At 46.6% G+C, this 25161-nt stretch overlaps 3 protein-coding genes and 1 pseudogene across 6 annotated transcripts; 2 read left to right on the top strand and 2 right to left on the bottom strand.

The window, feature by feature from the left end:
* The first annotated feature begins 37 nt into the window (after positions 1-37).
* Positions 38-6973, top strand: LOC125545233 (uncharacterized). Of its 3 annotated transcripts, none has more exons than XM_048709125.2 (6): positions 38-505; positions 1424-4222; positions 4407-4460; positions 4802-5144; positions 5244-5410; positions 6531-6973. In XM_048709125.2, the coding sequence occupies exons 1-4, from the start codon at positions 122-124 to the stop codon at positions 5060-5062; spliced, it is 3498 nt and encodes a 1165-aa protein (XP_048565082.1). In that variant the 5' UTR covers positions 38-121; the 3' UTR covers positions 5063-5144; positions 5244-5410; positions 6531-6973. The 3 variants fall into 3 exon arrangements, with proteins under 3 accessions (XP_048565082.1, XP_048565080.1, XP_048565081.1); XM_048709123.2 differs by lacking the exon at positions 6531-6973 and adding an exon at positions 6023-6521; XM_048709124.2 differs by lacking the exon at positions 6531-6973 and adding an exon at positions 5510-5976.
* A 917-nt stretch (positions 6974-7890) lies between these two features.
* On the top strand, positions 7891-11138 carry LOC125545235 (serine/threonine-protein phosphatase PP1-like). Its single transcript, XM_048709128.2, has 3 exons — positions 7891-8198; positions 10142-10701; positions 10790-11138. Exons 1-3 carry the CDS (start codon positions 8018-8020, stop codon positions 10961-10963), a joined length of 915 nt encoding a protein of 304 aa, XP_048565085.1. The 5' UTR covers positions 7891-8017; the 3' UTR covers positions 10964-11138.
* Positions 11139-11780: 642 nt separating this feature from the next.
* Positions 11781-13505, bottom strand: LOC125513113 (uncharacterized; annotated as a pseudogene). Its single transcript, XR_015609099.1, has 3 exons — positions 12754-13505; positions 12591-12671; positions 11781-12501 (listed from the first exon to the last, which is right to left on the bottom strand). The product of XR_015609099.1 is annotated as an uncharacterized LOC125513113 (transcript).
* A 119-nt stretch (positions 13506-13624) lies between these two features.
* LOC125517075 (uncharacterized) lies at positions 13625-15537 on the bottom strand. The gene has a single exon (XM_087527412.1). The coding sequence runs from the start codon at positions 15482-15484 to the stop codon at positions 13994-13996; it is 1491 nt and encodes a 496-aa protein (XP_087383538.1). The 5' UTR covers positions 15485-15537; the 3' UTR covers positions 13625-13993.
* Positions 15538-25161: the final 9624 nt, after the last annotated feature.

Genomic DNA, 25161 nt, shown 5'->3' with positions numbered 1-25161 from the left:
GTAATAAAAGTTTTTATTTATGTCAAGTCGCAAACCCAAAGAGCGACCAAACACCAAAGCAAACGACTCCCCGGGAACTACTTGGCTTCCTTCCTCGCGCGCCGACCGTCGCCCGCCGGCGATGGAGCCGCGGCCGCCGCCGTCGCCGTCGCCGCCTCAGGCGTCCCCCTCCTCCGCCGTGCGGGTCCTCTCCCGCGCGCCTCCCCCCGCCTCCGCCCCCTCGCCGGCCGCGGCCGCCTCGCCGCCGCACGACGGCGGCGTGGTCGTCGTCGGCTTCGTGGGCGGCGCGGGGAGCGCCGCCGCGCGCCTCGCGGACCGGATCCTCGACGCCCCCGTCTTCTCCCCCGGCGGCTCGGCCAGGGCCCTCGCCGGGGGCGTCAGGTACCACCGCGACGGGGACAAGAGGATGGTCTTCCTCCACCTCGCCTCCCCTCCCCCGCCCCCGCCGCGGGAGGCGGGCGGCGGGAGCACCGGCGACCTCCCGGAGATGCTCTTCATGTTCTCGGTGAGTGCTGCCCCTCACTGTGATTCAGCCATGGATGGATTAAGCTCGCCAGATGCTGCTACTCTTAACTCTGAAGCCCTCAGATTTTGTGCTTGCCTGACGCTATGCCGTCTTGGTCATATAAGACTCTCTCCCAGTGTTGCGATGAAACTATCGTGCTTGCTAGCTACTGATGCAAAAGAGCGAAACTTGAGAAGAATCTGGGGGCATAATTTTGATACGCTGTATTCGAAGTTCAGACTGTACATAATATTTCTTATGCTTGCTTTGACATTTGACCATTGGTTGAGTGCATAGCCTTTTAGACTGGGTGTTACAATTCTAATGCTGACTGTTACAAGTTCCAGTGATTAGTTGCAAATAGCACTGTTTTCTCATCCTCATTTGCAAAATGTAACTTGAACATGAAGTGAGTGTTGACTTACAAATTTTACCTTGTTTTGGAAATTTGGTGCTAAGGTGGAAGGGTTAGTGATATTTCCCTGGTGTCACACTGCAACATCTTCACTTGAGTATGGGGGAACTAGTACGTTCGCAAATGTATGCTAAGCACGTGCGAATTCCTGCGATCCAGAGATGGCAGAACTTTGATAATAATATCTAGCGGGCTGCTTTGGTTTACTTTGTCCATGTAGAGCTGGCATCTTAGAGCTACGCTTCCAACAGTTTTACAATAGCATCTACTCCCTCCATAAACTAATATAAGAGCGTTTAGATCACTACTTTGGTGGTCTAAACGCTCTTATATTAGTTTACAGAGGGAGTAAGATTTTTCCCTTATTATTATTCTGTTTGTTTCATTCACCAATGTAATGATAAATAGCTTTGGAAACAGAGGTGGCTAATTGAAGTTTAAGATTCACTTATTTGAAGGTTGATTCTGATGTGTGCTTTTATATTTTTTGGGAAAAATTCTAGGTATGCCATGTAATAATATTTCTCCAAGAAGGCTTCCGGTTCGACACGCAGATCTTGAAGAGTTTTAGGCTGCTGCAATCTTCGAAGCATGCTTTTGCACCATTTGTGAGATCACTAGTAGCACCGGGAACACCATCCAAAGCTGCCCCTTCTGGCACACCAGGGACACCATCCAAAGCTACCCCTTCTGGCACCCCGACTCGGCCTACCCGCAGGGCTTCATCAATCTCCCCTCCGGCACGCCGTGGAGGCCATTCAGGCCGCCAGCCCTCAGCCATCTCGTTGATGTCAGGAACCGGTTCCCATGCTTCTGTGTTGCCAGGCCAATGCATCCCTGTTGTCCTCTTTGTCTTTGAGGATGATATCATTGATGGTCCAAGTGCTGCAACAAGTTTGGATGATATGGGGGAGACATCTTCATCAAATCAGGCTTCTGGCACTTCAAAAGGTTCTGGCTCAGTGGTAATGCTCGCCCGACCTGCCAGCAAAACTGAGGGTAGTTTCACAAAGAAGCTGCATTTGTCTCTGGAAGGTCAGATCCGGTTGTTGCTGAAGAGGTGCCGGACACTTACCGGTCTGGAGTCGTCAGGGCATAATGGTCCAAGGGGTGCTGGTAACATGAGCCATATTCCTTTGTTCTCACTTGATGCATCCAGAGTTGTTGCCCTGTTGGACCGCTCAATTAATAAGAAACGGGAGCCACTGGATATCATCGCAGGACTGTTTGAAGATTCTTTCAGCTCCAAGTCATCGTTGGATGTCGCTTCATTAGAAAATAACTGCCAATCTGCAAACCACGAAGATGTTCAGTTGATCAAGGATTTTATATTTCGGCAGTCCGATGGACTGAGAGGGAAAGGCGGGTATTCAGGCAATGCGTCTGCTGGCTCTGTTGCTGGTGTCGGTATGGTGGCTGCGGCAGCAGCTGCAGCAGCTGCGTCCGCATCATCTGGGAAGCCAGTTAGTGTTCCTGATCTCCCTAGTTTTGATAAATGGTTCTCCATTAGTACATCTATTCTATCTGGACTGATTAGTGCAAAAGATGGGATCGATAATTCCGAAAGTATGAGGGGATCATCTACTCATACAAGTTCTGGTTTGAAGAATGAACAATCTAGTGCTATTGAAACTGCTTTATCTTGCTTGGAAAGCAACAAGGGGCTTAACATGAAATTTTCCTCATCATGGTGCCAAAAGGTGCTTCCAGTTGCTAAGGAGGTGTACTTGAAAGATTTGCCTGACTTTTACCCAACTAGCGTGCATGAAGTGCAGCTACAGAAAGCATTGAGATCCTTTCACTCAACAGTCAAAGGACCGGCTGTCAAGGTATTCTCCAAGAAGCTAGAAGATGTATGCAAGACAATCTGGGAAGCTGGAAGGCAGCAATGCGATGCTGTCAGCCTTACTGGCAGGCCATGCAAGCACCAGCGTCATGGTAAATTATCTTCATCAGATGCTGTCGAACAGCATTCTAGTGGTTACGTCTTCCTCCATGCATGTGCCTGTGGACGGTCACGTCGCCTTAGAGATGATCCTTTTGACTTTGAGACAGCCAATGTATCATTTAACTGCTTCTCCAATTGTGAAGATCTACTACCCACCCTTGTGCTACCGAGGGGGGTTGATGCTAGTTCATTTCCGGCATCCTCTTGGCGTTTGGTGCGCCTTGGAGGAGCAAGATATTACAAGCCAACGAAAGGGTTGCTCCAAGCTGGATTTTGCTCAAAGGACAAGTATCTTTTGAAGTGGACAATATCTCTTGGCAAAGGACAAGGAAAAAATGGCACCCATGCTGCCACTAAATCTTCCTCCATGACATCTAATGTGAACCCCCAGATTCCACCTGCTGTTTCTAGAGAAGTAAAGTCCATTACAAACCAAGTCGCACCAGAAATTAGATCTGCGAAGCTTGAAAATCCCAGAAAACAACCTGAAGTGCAATCAACGAACAACTCAGCTATCAGTTTTGGTAAAGGTCATCCAAATTTTACTATGAAAAAGCCTTTCGCTGAAGTTGTTGCTGGCAGCACAACTAAAGATTCTGAGTTTCCTGCTCTCCAGCTGAAGAGACCACCAAAACCTGCTAGCCGAAAAGATGAACGGCAAGTGAGCGTAGCAGAACAGACTAATGGCCGAATCAATGCAGCTCTCAGTCAAGGACCTGTAGCTGAAAATGAATCTGAGAAGATGACCAAAAATATGAGCAGTGAAACTGCTGATGGGAAGCCCTTTCTACAGATCGGGAGCAACATAGTGCCAGTTACTGTTGGAAATGAGACTAAAGAAGCTGCTCAAACCGTACAACAGTTTGTAGTATATGTGGGATTTGAGCATGAGTGCTCGTACGGTCACCGTTTCTTACTGTCAGAGAAGTATCTTAAGGAAATTGATTATGAAAGATCCTATCAAAACAATGAATCAGAAAGTAAGCATAGTTCACAAAAGTTGCCCCCAAATGCATCTAAGTCGGCAGCAACTACAGTAAATGGAAACAATGGGCGGAAAGCCAATAGGCCAATGGAATCATCAGGGAGAAATAGCAGGCAGCAATTGCTTCAGCCTGGCGTTGATGGGGAGACGTTGCGGCCTGCTCACATTCCTTCAGATCCACGTAATGTCAGAAAGGGAGAGCATTCTCTTCAATACGTTACAGCCGATGATGGTGGAGAAGCATATTCACTGTTGAACAGAAATCTGCCGATATATATGCACTGCCCACATTGCAAGAGCTCAGACGGGAAGGGGCATCAAGATGTAAAGGCTGCTGGTGCTGTGTCACAACTTCAACGGATTTTTATCGTAAGTTTATTTTTCAAGCTACAGTTCTTTTATCAGCATTTATATGATTTACATTGGGAACATAGGTATTGATAGATGTAAAATTTTTATTTCTAATACTGATCTTTAAGCACTCCCTGCTGAACATTGCAGTATCTATATACTGATCTTTATGTCATTCCACTGATGTTGCTTTCTGGTGCAGGTGACACCTGATTTCCCTGTCCTGTTGGCTAGCTGCCCAGTTGTACAGTTTGAGGTGAGTACAATCAACAGTACCTATGTTATCTTCTCAACACTTCAATGTTAAGCAAATAAATTACTATCTCTGTACACCAATATAAGACGTTTTTGCAGTTCAATTTGAACTGCAAAGACGTCTTAGATTAGTGTACAGAGGGAGCAGTAAATTGTAGCGCATTATCATATTTATTACTAAATGGATTCCTTGTTTCTCCTTTTGGGCACAATCAACAATACCTATGTTATCTTCTCAATACTTTAATGTTAAGCAAATAAATTAGTAAATTGTAGTAATATACCTCGTGCATTATCATATTTATTACTAATGGATTCCTTGTTTTTCCTTTTGGGCATCAGAGGTCATGTCTGCCATCAAATGTATCTGACCGTGATCAACAAGGATCGTTCAGTCTTGGATGCCGAGTTCTCCTTCCACCCGAGAGCTTTCTTACCCTGCGGCTTCCATTCGTATACGGTGCCGAGACAAGGGATGGAAGCACATCCCCCCTCAAACACCTCGAGCAGCAACCAGAGCTGACAGCATGGCTCGTCGGAGGCACAGCTTTGCAGATCGTGTCAGCCGGGCACGTCGCCGAGAAAGAAGCCAACGTGCCGTGATGCTTTTGGGGATCTAAGGTTTTGATGAGTGGTTCAGGCGTAACTCTACTCACTTTCAGGACGTGCATGCAGCAGCCAGCAGGTAACCTTATAGTAACAGTAGTTTTGCACTCTCTTCATTACTCGATACCGCTCTCTTTTCAGGAGACACGTATAACTTTATCTGTTTCTCGTTCTTCAGTATGTGTCCCGCACTCAAGGCATCGGATTCCGGGTTGCTTGCCTGTGTATGTGGTTGGCGTAGCATGGTTCCTGTCAGAGGTGTTCTGCTTCTGCTCCTGGGATTTATTTATGCCGCCAAGCTGTTGATGTAGCTACTACAAGAATACTGCACAGCCAGAGATACAGGTACACATACGACTGCATCTCTGCATTTCTACTCCTGTGTGCCATTGCGATGGGTTATCATCGGTCACTAGTTAAGAGAAACGTGCATTACTGATGCAGGCAAATCAGGACACCGTTTGGTAATGTTTAACCGATCGTTAGTAGGATAAGTTTTGCTTAGATCCACCCTACAGGCTACAGATGAGCCAAATCCCGCCACGGCCTGTTACAACCCTGGCACCGAAACTCGTGTTTCGTGAATTACTTATTGCCCTTGTGTTTGCAAAGCGAGAAAAGGCGCCCGGTCTGTCCACTTGATGATGTGTTGCACAGAATAATGTGGTCTTGAAACAAACTATTCCCCCCCCTCCAACTTCATATGACGCCCATGAATCCTTTCTTTCTCCCATGTGTGCCATACATAGTTACATACTCCCTCCCTCCGGAAATGCTTGTCAAAGAAATGGATGTATATAGACGTATTTTAGTTCTAAATACATCCATTTTATCCATTTATGTGACAAGTAATTCCGGACGGAGGGAGTACACGGTTAGTTTCATGCATCCATGGTTGAGACAAATCCAGACGGATTGCTTTGAAAAGTAACCCTGGACACTTTGCATTGCTTGCAGCCTTTCCATGGAGATAAAAACGTGGAAGCTCCAGGTCGCCGCCGCTCCTTCTAGTCCGGAGATCTGCGCCGCGCCGCACCGCACGCAAGAGTGTCGAAACACATGGGGTGTAAAGGCAGAAAGTGGCTAGGTGGGCACGGTGGAGACCATCACATGCCCGCTCTGCTCTGCTTTCCTTTCTTTCACTTGCCCAACAACGGTTTTCACGTGAACGGGGGAATCAGGACGACGGTGTTGCACGGTTGTGTAATTTAACCGATTTTCTCATTGGGTCGCCGATCGAGGCACCGGTTTTTTTGTACTAGACAAACGGCTGTGCTCTGCTACCTCATGATCCTTTTCTTGGCTGGCTGAACTGGGTTTTCTCCAACGAATTATCTGCAATCATCTCCTTGTATTTGTTTTTGATAAGACAATCGAAATGATGTAAATTTACTCTGTAATAAAAAAAACTATCTAAAATAAGCCTAGCAATGTTATGCACCACATGATTGGCATCCCTCTGCAGTGTTCAAATGACACCGAATTGAAACGTTGAGCAATGAGAAAGAACTCCGTCAGTCAATATGGAATCACAGGGGCTCCAAATTTCTGTCAAGAATCAACGAGCTGAAGTGAGTCCGATTCCGCAATCGCTCGCTTGCAACACAGAGATTCAATAAACCTCAGGCCATTCAGAAGGGCTACCGCTTCCGCTGTCGCAACTTCAAGCATGTGATGAACTAAGCATGTCAGAGCCCGCCATGGCTTCACCCCGATCATCTCTGAGGACTTGTGCAGTCGAGCCGCAGCCATCATCAAAGAAAGACGCGTCAACATTCGGTTTGCAGGTTCGCATACGTTGGGTGCAGGACTGTTTTCTTGATAATTTTGTGTATAGTAACTATAGTGTGTGACAGAGACCTCATTTCTAAATGGAGAATATGTGTTGTTTTCCACTCCCAAAAAAAGTTCGGTTTTACAATGTAACATGAGTTCATTTTCGTCCGACAGACTTTGGAGTTATAGGTGAATTATAATGGGGTGCCAAGAAAGAAAGAAAGAAAGAAGCAACAAACACGTGACGTGGCATATCCATCGAGCATGCGCCGTGCGGGTTGCGACTACTCTTTCGTTCGTTGCTGTCAGTTAAAGTAGTGCATGTCATGGAAGGAAAAATATACTCCCTCTATAAAGTAGTTACTTGAAATGTCGTCTTATATTTGTTTACAGAGGAGGTACTTCCTTGCGGCATGTAAGAAGATTGACCGGTTCGACCGGTCGAGAATGCAGGCGTTTCTGGCGTTGAAGTAGAAGGCACATTCAGAAGGACATATCCGCTGGAGACACACCTCCGCACGACCATCGACGATGCTAGACACACCATCGGGACGAAGACTAGACGGGGAGAATCTTATTCCATCTTTAGCGATCCGCTTCCGTCTTGTCTTTCTGAGCAGGACACAAACCCTAACAAAACACGAAGGAACTACTGAAAACAAAGCCCTCCCAACGGCAAGGCCCGAGACCCACTGCGCCGCCATGGCCCTAAGGCCACCGGAGACGAGACGGACTGGCGGGAGGCAGGGAACCCTAAACTTTTCCTGGGGAGGCGGGAGTTGAACCGAAACACATATCCTATTGAATTCATACTCGAGCCAACTCATGCTTCAATTAATGCTTCAGTTAATTCATCCAAAATTCCAAACTGATAAAAAGAGGCGAACAATATATGTTAACACAGCCAGTGAGATCATCTTTGGGCGGGCGAGTTTATTTATAGGAGAGAGAGGATACGGTCACGGTGCATATAATATTAGGCGCGAGGATTAGTGACAGGCTCACCCCCATTTGCCACTCGTACCAGGGCCCTTATTTGGCAGGGCCTTCGGGAGCCAAGCATCGCCGGGCCATATAACGAACCAAAGCCATGGACACGGGCGCACGGACGCTCTCCACCTCTCCTCCTCTCGCAGCCCGACCTCCTCCACGGCGAGCGGCAAGGAGAGATCGTCGATGGACGGGCACGCGGTGGACGAGCTGATCCGGCGGCTCCTGGACGGGAAGAAGGGCAAGGCGCCCGGCAAGAAGGTGCAGCTGAGCGAGGCGGAGATCCGGCACCTCTGCGTCACCGCCAAGGGGATCTTCCTCTCCCAGCCCAACCTCCTCGAGCTCGAGGCCCCCATCAACGTCTGCGGTGAGTCCCGTCGTCGCCGGAGTCGGACGCAAGGGAGCAAGCTCTCGTGCCGCCGTGCCATGCATGCATTGTCGCTTTCCTTGTCGATCGGTGGATTCGGTTAGTTTTGATTGACGTCGTACGTGGGGTTCTGGATCTTTGGGTGCTCGCGGTGTGCGTGCGTGCATGGCCTGCAGCCGTGTGCCGCGCCGCCGGCCGGTCCCTGTGGCCTCGCCTCCTTGCGGTGGAGGAGTTGGTCGTCATGGAGCGGATCAGGGCTGCCTCCTCGCCCAGACCCGGGCTCTTTTTTTTTGCGGGAAGTTACAGGGTTTTTATTCCAAGATAACAGAGTTACAATCCTCAGCGACTAAAACACTGGCACGCGGAGGAGCTTGCCCCAGCCAACACGCTGTGCTATCTCCACACCCTCCAAAGTTCACTAAGCAAACTGCAACCCTATTCTGATCACGAGAAATTTTTACAGGAACAAAAACCCTATCACTTAAGAGAAATTTAATCTCCTGGATCATATGGCCGTAGGTTGATCTATCCGGGCTCTCACCACCGTGGGATCTTCATGGTCGTTTTGATTTGTGCTCGTCTAGTCGTCTCTTACTCATGAGGTCGTCACCTGGGGGGCCTTCCATTGCCTCCACCTCGTGCCGAGGGAAAATATTCCGATTGGGTAAAAAATTCGGCGACCCTCCAAACGGTCGAAATTTCGCTAAATTCAAAAATCATTTCGGAATAATAATTCATGAAATTTTTGTTTAATTTTGGACAGTTTGAATTTAAGCGCACATAGATAGATAAAGGAGTGTGTAGCGCCCTTGGTACTCCCTCCGTTCACTATTATAACATGTTGTAACCTTTTTTTTTGAATCAGATATACTCACATACGTAGTCCATATTGAAATATTGAACATCTTATAATAATGAACGGAGGGACTCCAAGGATGATGAGTTTCGTACAGATATCTGTTGGCCCCAAGTTTGAAGTTTGGCATGCTCACAATTTCTGCATACTTTTGTTCAGTATGAATTTACACTAGAAGGACAATACGTGCTTTGTTGCGCCCGCCACTTATGTTCCTAGAGTTGCACGGGTTTTATTCTTACTTGATAGTTGTTTTTGTTTAACTCGTCGAAATTATTTACATGCTACTAGTTCGTTTGGTGTGCGGGTGAAACCAACCGAGCGTTTTTTAATGTGCTGTTTGGATGGGTCTATTTAAGAGTGTAATTGGAAAGAAACTTGTAATGAGTATTTCCTCCGTCCAAAAATATTTATCATCAAAATGAACAAAAATGGATGTATCTAAATAATTCTAGATAGTAAGTATTTTTGGACGGAGGGAATACCAAGTACACGAGGGAGTTACATGTTGGGCACGTGTGGTAGGTGACGCTTCCTTCTAGCCAACAGACTCACACCACGCAGGCACTTACTAAGGGGACCCACTAGATCCGGGCAGAAAGCCCAGGGGAGTTACCCGGTCAAAATTGTGTATCCAGTCCCAATTTGACGACCTCGATTGAATGAGTGGGCTTCAAAATTGGGGAGTATAGTGAAATTGGCGATAATAAAATATGAGCCTTTCGGTACTCCAACTTTAGACCCGCATAATTAGGTTGGTAGTGATCTACCACAGCGCTATTGATTACTGAGATCTGAGGTCCTTTTTACACGAAATATCAGAATTTGGTTGAAATTTTAAACCTTCCTTGGTAGTCGGTTGTGGCGGGCTTGGTCCCCGATGCTCGCATGCGTCTCCTGCTCCCCTCGGGCTGATGTTTGTACTGGATGATGGCTGACATGACATCTTGAAATTGATGAATTCTCGTAGTTGATGAAAACTACCTTACCCAACCAATTTCCTTCTTAATGAATATACATACATCTCTACTGCATGGTATGGAAATAAAAGGATGCTGACGGGGTTTTGTGCATGTGTATGTTTCAGGCGACATCCACGGGCAGTTCTCGGACCTACTCCGGCTGTTCGACTACGGCGGGCTGCCGCCGACGGCCAACTACCTGTTCCTGGGCGACTACGTGGACCGGGGCAAGCAGAGCATCGAGACCATCTGCCTGCTGCTGGCGTACAAGATCAAGTTCCCGGACAACTTCTTCCTGCTGCGGGGCAACCACGAGTGCGCCTCCATCAACCGCATCTACGGCTTCTACGACGAGTGCAAGCGCCGCTTCAGCGTCCGCCTCTGGAAGCTCTTCACCGACTGCTTCAACTGCCTCCCCGTCGCGGCCCTCATCGACGAGAAGATCCTCTGCATGCACGGCGGCCTCTCCCCGGACCTCGACAGCCTCGACCGCATCGCCGAGATCCAGCGCCCCGTCGACGTGCCCGACCAGGGCCTCCTCTGCGACCTCCTCTGGTCCGACCCCGACCGCGAGAGCCCCGGCTGGGGCGAGAACGACCGCGGCGTCTCCTTCACCTTCGGCGCCGACAAGGTCGCCGAGTTCCTCAACAAGCACGACCTCGACCTCATCTGCCGCGCCCACCAGGTAATTAGTTACAAACCTCTTCCCTCTCCTCTCCATCCTCCGTGCATTGCCATTGACGGTTCTTGGTGGCATGGCGATGGAGGAGCAGGTCGTGGAGGACGGGTACGAGTTCTTCGCGGACCGGCAGCTGGTCACCATCTTCTCCGCGCCCAACTACTGCGGGGAGTTCAACAACGCCGGCGCGCTGATGAACGTCGACGCCAGCCTGCTCTGCTCCTTCCAGATCCTCAAGCCCTTGAGAGCCAAAGCGCAGGCGGACTAACAGAGTTTTTATTATATTGTTATTAGAGGCTCGGTTAGAATCATGGAGATCTCATAGATTTGCATGCACGTAAATATTTATCATCGCAGATCCATGGTTCTTTCGAATCGTTTGCTTGTAATTCATTATATATGTGTATATAGTTATATAGAAGCATTCACGTCCACTAGCAAAACGTCATCTAAGAGATACTCTAATAGAGCCGTCGTATCAGCCCCATCAGCATAATAACTGTCAATATGGCAATTTTGACCGAAAAGGCCACTCAACAAAGTTGCCATCCGTCCCCGAGTCGCCATAATTTATAAAGTACTCCCTATGTAAACTAATATCTAGCAGTCACAAAACTTGCGTCGGATGTGCATTTTAGTGCTAGAACTTGCAAAATACATCGTTGTGGTCGCATAACTTGTATTTACGTGCACATACGGTCACAAATCCCGTCTGCCTTCATAGGACGTGCTGGCGTGGCATACCTGGCCCGCTGGCAGCCTCTGATTCCGTCCGGCGCGGCGCGCGCACGTCTTCTTTGCAGAAAACCCCTTAGCCCGTTCAGTCAATTGATTATTTTGACCAAATTTCTGCTGTTCTATAAATCATTTTTGACAAAAATCTCAGCAACTATTTTGACCAAATTGGACAGGATATCTGCTGTTTTATAAATCCGTTTTGGCAAAAAATCACAGCAACTCTTTTGACCAAGTTGGACAACATTTCTGCTGTTTTATTAAGCTTTTGGCCAAGATTTGTAATATAGCAGACTTGCAACAAGGATCTAGCACGGACAAATTGACCTTAAGTGAACAGGAACAGACCATAATTGAAATGACATATTTGGCACTAACATAAGTAGTTTCTTAGTCGTACGAACCAAACCAAAAGTGACATAACTGTTATCACATCGTCTTCTAAATAAGTACTGAACTAGAGACCACAAGTTCATTCATGAACTCCATCACCAAACCAACAAGTTCATTCATGAACTCCATCAGACTTTCACCTAAAGATGCATGTAATGTAAACTACAAAGACAAAAAGTCATGCAGATCATCAGGCCAACCTTCATCATAGAGATAAGGATCCTGGCTAGCTCCTGGTGCATTTTGGCTAAAAATGACCTCCTCCTCACCCTGCATGACAAGTGGCGGTTCATGTATTGTGGATCCATCGGGTCCAAATAGCAAGTTGAAGAAACCTGGATCAGCAGCTCTTGCTCCTCTTGCATTGGCCCCTCCTCTTGCATTGGCCCCTCCTCTTACATTGCCACGTCCTCTTGCATTGCCACCTCCTCTTGCATTGGCCCCACTTGTTTGAGCATTGCTTTCAGTTGTTGCAACATTGCTTCCCATTGCAATATTGCCTTCCCTTGCCTGCTTTTTTCTTGGCCTTGCAACTTTCTCATTAGCAGTCTTTCTCACCCTGCCTCTTGACATGGCTGTTGTAACTCTAACCATAGGAATTGAGTCTCTGGCATTGGCAATGAAGCTAGACTCAGGTAGGGGGGCAAATTCCCTAGGTGCTGGATATGTAAACTTCTCCTGCTCACACAAGTACAATATAAAAAGGTGGGTATGTAAGCACTTAAATGGTAATTACATCTGCATAATTTTGTCACTGAATGTATTACCATTTCTTGCATCTTGTAAACCATTGAGTCAGGGGTTTGTGTTGGATCGAGCTGAGGGTAGACTCTGTGTGGCATGATGTTCTGCAACAGGTGAAGCCAATGTATCAATGTTTAAGTATAGTTTGAAGATTAGAGGGGAAAATATATAAGCAAAGGATGGTACAGCAATTATGCTTGGGTCGTCATATTCTTCTTCAATTGTTGTTTCCTCAGTTGTTGTTTGATTAACATGATTGTGGTGGCCCTTCTTGTTATGGTCAGCAGCTCCACAAACAGAACAATGCATGGTCACACCATGTTTGCTCAATTTTTCACCCCAGTCTTGTCTTTCTTCTCTTCTGGATCTTTTTTCCTGTTCTTCTTAGGCCTGCCCATTACTTTTGTGTACAGGGGTGGGTGAACAGCAATGCCATGCATTTTTTCCCATTGCTGTGGGTCCCTCATTGGCATCATATTAAATCCATAACACTTCTTATATTCCTCAACAGTGTAGCATGAATGGACCATGCTCTCTGGCTCAATTCTCTCATGCCTAAAACATGCAATTGCATGATGGCAAGGTATGCCAGATAGTACCCACCTTTTGCATTCACAAGAAAGCATGTTCAGGTCAACAATGTATGTGTTGTTCAAAGAGAAAACCTTGAAAACACCTTGCCCATACTCTTGCACCCTGCAGTTCTTTGCCCACTCCACATACTTGTCCAATTTCTTCTGTATCTTGGGACATAATCTGCCTGTCCATTTCTCTGCCTCTCTCTGCTTACCAACAATCATGTTTGTTAGCTTCCACATTATCTGGTCCAACATTGACTTAATTGGCATTTCCCTCGCATCCAAATTGTAACTGCAAAATAGTACCAAATATGTAAGCACACAGTTGGCATTTGATTTTTTGTTGACAAGAAAATAACAAGAGAGCAAAAGTAACAAGAGAGTAACCTATTGAATACTTCTGACATATTGTTTAGTAATATGTCACACTTGCAAAACGGGTTAAAGAATGCTTTGATCCATGTTCTTGGCTCCAATTTCTCAACCCAGGTGTAGGCACCCAAGCTGTGTTCTTTCATTAGATCCATGTTCCTGGTGTATGCAGCTTCATTAGTGGACCTTGCTATAGACCATAGATCATTCTTGAGCTGCTCTCCCTTGTGTACTTTATGAAAATTTTGATAAATGTGCCTAACACAGTTTCTATGTTCTGAATGAGGGAAAACCTTTTTCACTGCATTTATTAATCCCTGCAAAACAGAACACATTAATCTCTGCAAAACAGCACACACTTATGTTGTTGCAATGAAGAAATTGAATGATCTAGTACTAACCTTCTGCTTGTCACTCATAATGGTGTATGGTGAGGTGTTCATTATGTTCAGGTCATCCTTTAAGGATGCTAAGAATCACTCCCAGCTATGGGTTGACTCCACTTCACATAACCCAAATGCTACTGGAAAGATACAATCATTGGGATCGATTCCAACGGCTGTTAGTAATGTTCCCTTGTATCTCGTTTTAATGTGACAACCATCCAGGAAAATGATTGGTCTACATCCCTTAAGGAATCCCCTCTTGCATGCATCATATGACCAGTACAATGTGGAAAAGTGGTCTTGTACCTTCTTTGTCTTCTCATCAAATACTTCCTTAGTGCACAAGAAGAACTGGCTTCCTGGATTGCTCCTTCTAAGCTCCTGACCATAGTCCCACAAAGTATTATATTGTTCATCATCTACTCCCCTTATTTGATTCACTGCTGCTCTCCTAGCTCTTCCCAACTTACTCCTGTGTGGAACCAAATTATATTCTGTCTCCACCTTATCTGAAAATTTCTTCAGAGGCATTTTTTCATTGTCTCTGAATTCTTCTCTGAACTTGTTAGTAAGAAAAGGAGCAGTCAGAACTCTCAGGTCCCATGCTTTTGTGCAAGTGTGATTGTCAACATACTTCTTGATCTGTATGCTACTTGACCTGTTATCTTTACCTGCCTTCAAGTACCAAGTGCAACCAGGCTTGCATACAGCCTCTAGTGATACTGAAGTATTTCGGAGCTTGTTCACTTTCACCCTATTCCTTACACTGTATGCAGTGAGAGCATGCCTCAATTCCTTCATATCTGCAAACACCAACCCAATCTTAAACACAGGTGCATTCAGATCAGTTGTTGGGTTGAAAGTACTGAATTTGTGCTTCAGCTTCTCTTTCTCTTCTTTCGACATATTTAAGTGGCTGTCCTCCAAAGCATCTTCTGGAAGTTCTTCTTCAAAGTCTGGCAATATGTTCTTCTCTCTGTGATCATCAACATCTTTGTCTACATTTGCGTCAAACAAATCATCATCACCTTCTGCAACTTCATAGTCACTCTCATAGAACTCCTCATCTGTTTCTGACCCTGCATCCTCATCATTTCCCTCTTCTTCACTATTGTTAACATCCTCAATATTCTCCTCCTCCATAGCATTCCTTGAGCTACATCCTTCTCCAAATGACATAGATCTCCTTGTTGTCCTTGACATTTTCTCTCTAGGACTCTGCTCTTTCTCTGGATAACTGACATTTTCTTTTCCATGCCTCTTTGGAGTAATAACCTTAGGTGGATCCTTCACTCCATTTGTCAGAACATCATCTTTGTTTAATGACTGCAGGGTATCACCATGGTCTACTATCAGCAGCAGGTTCTTGTGCTCTAATGTTGCACAAATCATAAGAACAATGTCGGCATCACAGGTCAAGAGCTTCAGGCCATCACTAACTGTCTTTCTTGGTTCACACCAGTAAACATCAATCTTTGAAGCTTGTCTATCATAGCCCAGCTGCAGAAGAAAGTCATCAATCCAGAGTAAGGACCAAGTGTCAGTCTGACAATTGTCAAACCAATCAACCTCATAGTCCATGTATGTTCTGTTTATGTCACTGCCACAAAAGAAACCACTATAGTGGATCTCAACACTGAACAGACCATCAAAATCTCCTGCAATGTAAAAGAGTTCATAACAAATCAGTACATCATGTTAAAATGTCAGATTCAGTTAACAAGTACATCAGTCCTCCCAACAAGTTCAGAGAAAAAATTCAGTTAACAAGTACATCAGTCCTCCCAACAAGTTCAGAGAAAAAATTCAGTTAACAAGTACATCAGTCCTCCCAACAAGTTCAGAGAAAAAATTCAGCAAATGCCAACTTCAGTTAACTGCAGCAATGTCAAACAGCGGCAGCAAGTTCGTTTCTCGGTCAGTGCACAAATAATGTTGGCTTTTGATCGCTAGACCAAAACTCCCAGGAGCTAATACACGTATGATGTGCAAAGCTAGCTAGCAGGCAAGCAGCTTAATTGATTCCTGTACGTAGAGCTGGCGAGCTTGCAACTAGCGAAGCTAGCGATCGGCTGTCTCGGCGAAACCTGTCGGCAGAACAAAACTGATCGATGGATTGATAGCCAAAGGCTCTTGACGTGCCTTGCTCTTTTATTGCTTTTCTTCTGATCGGTACAAGTTACAGGGATTATACGTGCGTATATATATAGCAGCTTGGACTAGCACTCAAACCTACTCGGTTTGGACTTCTAATCCTACAACTACTACAAGTGCCCATCTGTGTCCGACTAGGACTCTAACACCACACGTCGTGGTTACTCCTACAAATAAGCTCATGCACTAGCCGTTTTATTCCTAGCTGAATTTAACTGACGACTAAACTAGACGCAGGATTACACATTGTCAGACTTCAGATAACACTGCACACATTCAGACTTTTGAAAGATTCAACTAGCAGCAGTACACATTGTCAAATATCTAATAAATAATTTCCCCCAATTAAACACTAGAACAATTTACATGGAGGCCTCTCGTTCCTCTGATCATCAATTTCTATGGATAAAGCGACCTCCTCAATAACCCCTAATTAAACCCTAGCACAATTCCGCAACGTAATGCCTAAGTCCAGAACGGGCTACGCACGGCGCCAACGTACATCAATCAGACTTGATCGCCCTACCCCATGAACCCTAACTACGTCGGAGACGGCGAACATAACAACGAACAGATGCAGAGTCAGAAACGACAGAGGACAGTAGGACTAACCATACGGCGGCGCTGGATCGCCTCGCACCCGATGACGCGGGTCATCCATGTCCTACGACGACGGCCGCCGTGTCGCCACCGTGTTGGAAAAATCGACGGAGACAGAGGAACGACACAGAGGAGGGAGACGAAGCGGTGAGGAGGAGTGGGAATGAACGGTAGCATTTTTGGGGACCCTTTGGGCAAAAATAGCAGGCCTGCCTGTTCCCCCCGTTGGAGGGGTTTTCAGCTAATTACGAAACGGGCTAAGGGGTTTTCTGCAAAGAAGACGCGCGCGCGCCGCACCGGACGGAATCAGAGGCTGCCAGCGGGCCAGGTATGCCACGCCAGCACGTCGTATGAAGGCAGACGGGATTTGTGACCGTATGTGCACGTAAACGCAAGTTATGCGACTACAACGATGTATTTTGCAAGTTTTAGCACTAAAATGCACATCCAACGCAAGTTTTGTGACTGCTAGTGATATTACCTCATAACTAAAATAGTAATCTAAACGCTTTTATATTAGTTTACAGAGGAAGTACGATCCATGTACGTCTCGAGAGACTCCATAGTTGGAGGCTTGGGCGTTGATATGGAGCGGCCTTCATTGGCAAACATCTGCCGGCCAGCCATCATCGCTAACCTAATCTTCTTCTGTTGGCTGATGTCGGCCTTGCTGGCTGGCCGACAGACACACAGACATGGATTTCTCGAACGAATGATCTGCATTCTGAAATGCAATGCAATGGCCTCCAGGCTCCAATCACCGACGTACCTAATCAGCTGACACCAGTTTCTCTTGTTCTTTTTTATGGTTCAGACAGGTTATTACTTGTAATTTTTTTTCTTATTGCAGAAAGATAATTTGCTACAGCTGATGTTGAGTGGGACTGCCACGTGTCGGCCGATCCTTAGTTAGGTTCGGTGGCTTGAGCGTGTCTGCACATGCCCCTTCCATTTTCTCCCCTCTGAATATGGGGTGCAGGTGCCCACCCAAACCCAATCAATCACTTCCCTCGTGTTCGTGTCTGCTAAGAAATGAAGCTAGAGAGTAGAGAACCGCTCCAAATGCCCAACCCCTCCGAAGGACGGACGCCGGCGGAGCGACGTCACTCACATGGGTTGAGATGATGAGATGGCCGGCCGGCCGGCCGGGGCGGCGACGTGCATGATGACGTCACTCGTACCTAGCCTAACAAAAAGGGACCATCCTTTATATATCTGTCTCACCACGCAGTCGTCTCCTCACCTAAGAGGCGAAAAAAACTTGGGGTTCTTCTACCTTTCGTCGACACCGCTGCCGGTCTGTCTCGTCTTAGATGGCCTTAGCGCCATGAAAGCGCGATGAATTCTGACCTTTGCTGGCGGGACAACTCTGGTTTCGAGTGCTCTTTTGAGTTTTGTTATTAGGGTTTGTGTTCTATTTAGGAAGACGAGACGGGCAGGGGTTTTCTGAAGATGAAATAATGTTTTCCCCGCCTAACCCTCGTCCTGGTGGTATGTCTAGCATCGTCAGTGGGAGTGTGGAGGTGTGTCTCCAGCGGATATGTCCTTGGTGGATCGGCTCAGTGTAGTTCGTCTACGCTTGTGTTTCTTCGCGTTGGATTCTTCCGATCTATGCTACTCTTTATCGGCGGCGGTTGATGTTCCGTTGCGCTGGTTCTACGGGCCTTTAGCACGACGACTTTTCGATTATCTAGTACAACAAGTTTTGCCCGGCTCCGGCGAGGGAGGGGCGATGACGGCGACACGTCTTCGGCTCGCTTCAATGCTTTTAATGGTCGCTAGGTGGTCTATAAATTTGGATGTAATTTTTGTTATTTTTGATGTTTGTTGTGCCGTCATGATAAAAGATTAATAGATCAAAAGTTTTTTTTTTCAAAAAAAAGATGTCACTCGTACCTATAGGCCCCACCGCTACTGCCCGGAAACTAGCCTTTGCCACCTATAGGCCCCACCACCACCGCCAATGTGCAGTGTTGTTTCTCTAGTTCTTTCTTGAAAGGGAGGATGTGTGATTACTGCGTACTTTCTCCGTCCAGATTTATTAGGCCCAAAGACAATTTTTTTTAGACCAAGACACATAGTAATTTGCTCACATTAACTCTTTCATCACACTCCCAATGCACCTTCTCACATGCATGCAGCCAATGAAAAAACACGCATGAAGTGTATTAATTTCTCAGTCATGACACCAACAACAATGGCTTTCAATGCAACCAATGAAATGATTGCATGCATGCACCTTTTCAAAGCCAGGCCTTATAAAAAGGGACGTGCTTGTGATGCTGAGAGGCCTAATAAACACGGACGGAGGGAGTACATACTAGTGATCTAAAATGTCTTGGTACAAAAATTTACGGAGAAAATAATAATTAACTAATTGATGTGATGAATCTAACGATACCATATTGTTTTCACATCGTGCAAAATATATACATACTAGTAACAGAGTAGTAGTTGGCCAAAGGTTTGTGCCAATTATTCTAAAACAGTGGGCAAATTCGAGTGCCCTGTTAAGTTGAAGCCTATGCATGCATGCGATTTTGAGCTTACGATGGATGGAGCACTAGTATAATACTACTCCAGTATGATCATGCGTGCGTCCATGTTGCTCCCTAATTAAGTAGCACACGCATGCCACGCGCTCTAATTAAGTAGCACCAGATCTCTATCTGTCAGCCAAAAAAAAAGATTGTTACTTTGCTTCGAAAGAGATCGACGATCGATGTGTGGATACATTTGACTACTCGACGGAGTACAGTAGTATACTTAACTGCCACGAGGATGGATAATGAAGCGATTAGCAGCAGGTCATATTAAGCTGGAGTGAAGAAGTAGCTAGCTAGGTAGGTTGCACGTACGCTTGTACTCCCTCCTTTTCGGTTTATAAGTCTCAATTCAAAAATCTCACCAATCAAGATAGATGATGAGTGGTGAAATATTTTTTATAGTTTGCAAAAGCAACCAACTAATGCTCTTGTTTCCTCAAAAAAATTATGTTTACGAATGCATTAATTGCAATGCATGTATGCATTAGTCAGTTTTCTTTTAATACTTGCATGCAATGATTTAATGCACCTTAAAGTCTGAACATGTGATGACGAACAACCAAATTGAGCCTTATAAAATAAAAAAACTAAAATTTTAAGATAAGCCCTATAAACCGAAAAAAAGGAAGTAGTACTAGTACCGCAAGCTACAAAAGTATACTTTGGAGGAGTTCATACGTGCACTTCACTTGCACCTTAAGTACAGCCACAGACTATGCATGCATGCCACAGTTTTCTTTCCTCTTTTTTGCGTGTGTGTATTTTTTTAGGTCATATGGTACGTTCGTGTACAATACAGTACGTAATAATCTTGTGTGTTTGGATGAACTTTATACTCTCAGTTCTGCGGAATAAAAGAAGAAAAGCTCTGTAGTCTGTACTCTCAAGATAAGAGAGAGATCGAACTCGTACATACGTCTAGCGACTACCATATAGATAGGTACATACGTATTCCCTTCGTTCCAAATTATTCGTCGCAGAAATAGATGCATCTAAAACTAAAATACATCTAAATACATCCATATCCGCGACAAGTAATTTGGAACGGAGGGAGTACATGTACATGGTTGGGCGTCAGCACACGCAATTCGATAATGATCCGTACGCAATTGATTAGGCACGTACTGCCGATGGATACCTTAGTTTTGTACGTACACTTGACTGACTGACTGACCGACGAGGGCAATCGAGTTTAAAAGTCGTTGTACTACAACTCCTAGCTAGAAGTAGTACTGCTCCTACTACTTGCAGCTAGTTCATGCTTGGAAGCTTAAAACCAACACGTGAGGATAATAACGGGATGAGACCATGCGAATGAGCCTGATGCATGCGGCATGCATCCGTCCGTCCATCCATCCATGGACGGACGGACGACCTTGCATGCACCGTGCGTCCACTGGATCTTGATGTCTTTCTTTCCCTTTTGTTCTTTCTGTGCTGCCGTGATCAGTTAAAGTGCATGTCACGAAAAGTATACTCGCAGCACCTGGACGGTCCCCATGCCGCCACACCACAAAAGTTAGCAGCAGCATATATACCTTGCATGCGTGATCACGTACTCGATCTCACTTTCTAGTTACCTTCACCTCGTCCATGCAAAATGTAGTATGCAGGTCTGATCACTACAATTTATTCATAGGATTTTGGTCCATAGTTCAGTTGTTGACATCCAAAATATCTTTGGGCACTTGGTTGTGGGATATATGTGAGAAACTCACTCTCTTCTCATATCATACTAGAGGCGTCCGCTTAACGCAGATACGGATCCATAATATGTTTTCGGTGAACCCAAAACTCCCCACATTTTAAACAAACTGCCATGGCTATTTTGAAAAACGCTGCACCCGGCCATATAAATTGCCATCTCGGGGGTTCGTGGTTGCCACCCCCCGTGGCCAACAGTCGCCAGGGATTGGAGTCTAGAAAAAAAGGGTTCGTTGGGTGCTAAAACCAAAAACCTGATTGTTTTTTTGAGACCTTGTAGTAGTTGAGGAAACGCCATGCCGGGTGTAAGTAGATTCGTGCATGTCTGGGTCCGACTGTTTTCAGTCGGTCTTGTTTAGTTTTTATTTTTCAAAAAAAAATAGTATGTCTAATATAAAAATAGTTTAGAAAATCATAAGACATAGTCAAATTTTTTTCATGAATTTAAAAATATTTCTAATTTTCAAATAATCATGACTTTAAAAATATTATTCAACTTAAAAATGATCATGAATTTAAAAAATTAAACGAATAGGAATCGGAAAACGAATAAAGATATAAATCAACCAAAAAAAGAAAACTAGTACAAAGCGGGGAAAACCAACAGAAAAAGAAGAAGAAAAAAGATAACTCAAAGGTGCACGGAAATAGATGGAAGAAATCCAATTGCGACCGAAAATGGGACTGCCCGTTAACAGCCCTCCATGCGGTTTATGCCATTTATTCAGCACAATAACACGAGGAATAGGATTGACCTCATTTTCTTTTTCTTTTTTGCTGGGGAGGACTGGGCTTATTTCCGGCCAGTGAAGTTCAACAATCGAGCATTACATAGAAAATTTTGTTTCTGTTTTTTGACTTCTTTGTTTTTTTATCCCTAGTGAGAATTGAGAGGCCATGTTCTAAACTTCACCTAGAAATGATCCACTTCCAAAACTTATATAACAATGGTTCACCAACAAAAAAAAGATTCCATTGTCAATGCCAGTTCCTGGTGACATGGTGTTGAGCTCCGATCAGTACTTGGCGTCGATCCACCGATCGTAGGCTGCGATCGGTCGCCTCCCCAGCTGCACCTTGCACCTTACGTACGCCGTTGGATCTGCATTGTCCTTCACTCGCACATCTCGCAGACAAGGGGGGAACCCCTCTTGCATTTCGCTCACACAACACGCTGCCCCGCATCTCGCCGCAACGCCGCCCCCAACGCTCGTATTACCGTCGCCCAGCGGGGTCTTGGCCATGGTCCTCGAGCTCGGCGCGAGGCTAGCCCCCCCCCCCCCCCCCCCCCCTTATTACTTTATTTTCTCCAAAGAGAATTGTGTATCACTATGGTACATGCGCCAATTGTAAGTAGGAAAAAAGTTGTTCATAAAAGGGGCGGTGGTGCTTCTCACGGGGCCGGTGTGAGACGAGGCCAAAAGCGAGGCGAAGGGGTGGCCTTTTGAGTGCACAAGAAGCGCACGTATGTACACAGAAATCATGTGCACACACACTCTACGCAGCACAGGGCCAAGCAGCGAAAGTTGCTCTACGATTGAGAGTGAAGTGCAGGGCAGGGGAGGGAATTGATTGGTTGCAGGGTCGCGCTCTCTGGTGCCACTCACTCACTCACTCACACCTGTAGCTAGCACGGCACCACTCACTCATCACACTATCCTCCTGAAAAGAAAAGCTCCATGCCTTTCCTCCGATCCACAAGCCGCATGCTGCTGCTAGCTAGCTAGATCACACACTCACACTGCTCTTCACATCAGCCACTGCTGCTTCCGGCTGTTGTTGTCCCTTCCCTATCCTCTACTTCACACTTAGGCCAACTCCACCGCACGACCCCATTCCGTCCGGCCCCGTCCATTTATGGTAAAAGGGACAAATCAGACGGTCCAGCGCGCTATGGCCTGCACCCATCTGATCCGTTTTGTATGCGGACCGGCTTATTTCGAGCGCAAACATATGTCGAGTTTGGGTCACGGCGGACAGCAAACGGACGCGATACTCGTCCGCACCGGGGCCGCGTGGCAAGCGGCCACCTACCTCCCACCTACCAACATCAATGTGCACGCGCGGCCGGCCCCACCTGTCATCCGTCCAGGCGAATGGCCACGGTCACCGGAGTGGGAGGCCCCGCCACGGGAGGAGGCGGTGCAGGCGCCTCCCGCCTTCCAGCCCGCCCCCGTCTACCATGCACCACCGGCCCACATCTGGACGCCGCCGGACTACGTCGACCACGTCAGCGACGACGACGACACCGGCGGCCACTGAAGATGGCGCCGACGACGGCATCGACGGGCCGCACGGCAGGAGCGCGCGGGCGGCGTCATTTTTATGTTAATTATGGCAATGTGAACAATGAAACTGGGCTGTTTTGTGGCAGTGATGGTTAAATTTTATGTTTTATGTTTTTATATTTGCTTTTATTTACTTTTTTTGTCATTTTATTTTAGTTTTTATGTTTTTTAATCGCGTATATTCTGAACATGGTTTAGGATGCGGCCGCGTGTTGGACGCACTCACGATCCAACGGACAGAAATGAACATGGACGAACCCATTGTCACCCCAAACGAACGAAATCCGGTCAGATCGGACGCCCGTTTGGGATGATGCGGTGGAGTTGGCCTTACTGCTGCCGCTACTGCTGCTATTACCGCAACGACGGACGATGACGACCTACTTTGGCACCAGTGGTGGTAGGGAGAGAGTGACACTAGTCACCGGTAACTAGCTGGCTACTAACACGGTCACACTAGTGGCAGCTGACTGCGTGTGGTCGTCTGACGCCGGCCGTGTGCGTTTTGTAGCCGCCAAGTAGTGATGATGAGGAGGAACACAATGCTTTCTGGATATTTATCTGAGCTCACCTGGTCCTGCGACGTCGAGGTCTCGCTATAATTTTTCAGTGTGTAGCTGCTAGCTACGAGCGGATAACGCCGGGAAGGAAAGGAGGTCGTCGCTGCTAGCAGTTGGATCCGACACACTACGCTACTACGTACTCCGTAGTAGATTACTACCACTAGTAGTAATAGTAGTAGCCAGTGCGTCCCTTGACAACGAACGCCCTCCCTTTCCTTGAGACAGCACCAACCAGAGGTGCACAATTCTTCAGGTTCAGCTCTACTAATCGTTGAAGAGGTCGATCTGTGAGGTGTTAATTACAAGTTCAGATGACCCCATCAACTATCAAGTGCTAGTGGTGTGTACGCGTGCCACACTTGCTCACAGAGTCACAGTGGCACATTCGTAGATACGAGCGAGCTGGAGCTGCACATGATAGGCGTGCGGTTATAAAGATTGACATGGCAGCTACCGAAATTGCCAATTTCGGAAGCATGGTTTAGGTCGGGGCTGAAAGCAGGCCATCAGGACGATGTCCCCACTTCACTGCCCGTTTCCAATCATACAAGCAACAGGATGACCAGTTGAGTGAGCTCTAGCAAAAGGAGTTGGTGAATGGCGAGCGAGGAGGCTGTGGCGCTCATGGCCGTGGCAAAACCCAACTTCATCACGGAGCAGCGTGCCATCTACGATGCCGTCTGCGGTAGGGCCGTCGCTCGCAAGGAAGCGACCGTCGTAGAGGCGCAGCTGCAGGTGATCGCGGAGGAGAACAAGGCCAGCTGCACCGTTGCCGAACCATCAGGCGGCCCGATGGGACAATGAAAGCACGGGCGCCATTATTTTCATCGTGGACCTTACGTCCATCCGCGATGGACAGGTCGTGGATTCCTCCGAGGATGAGTAGGCCACGGAAGACGACAGTGCCTTGTGTCCCATGTGGGCTGGTCCGTCTCCCTTGTTCTACTCTTCCTCGCCGGAGACCGCACCTTCACTTCATCGATCTTATCACCGGTGGTTATGAAGACGGCGGATGGAGGACGATACGGTCTTGGACGCCGGGCGCAACCGCCGTAGGATAGCTTTAGGGCCGGGTCTCTTTTTTTTGTTCTAGATGTTCGAAATGTAATGAAAATCCGTCATGTTTGTGTGCATTACGTCATGTTTGTATAAAATCCGGCCGAGTTTGCATGAATTTCATTTGATTTGTGAAAAAAAGTTTGAAATGCATGCAACTATCGTTAGATGGCGTCTCCCTCATTCGTGTCCCGGACTAGTCCCCCATCTGCAGACAAATGTGAGAGAAAATTTACGGATTGCCATTAAAGATGTTGTACCGCGTTTCGTGCTACCTAATCCAATCCGGGGATGCATGCAGGCGGACCGAGCTAATACAAAAGACCGTCGATGCGGATGCGTTGGCA

This window comes from Triticum urartu, chromosome 6A (genome assembly GCF_056163025.1).
Source record: "Triticum urartu cultivar PI428250 chromosome 6A, HENAU_Tu73, whole genome shotgun sequence".
In the NCBI taxonomy this organism is placed as follows: domain Eukaryota; kingdom Viridiplantae; phylum Streptophyta; class Magnoliopsida; order Poales; family Poaceae; genus Triticum; species Triticum urartu.
This window is presented reverse-complemented; position numbering and strand designations above follow the sequence as displayed.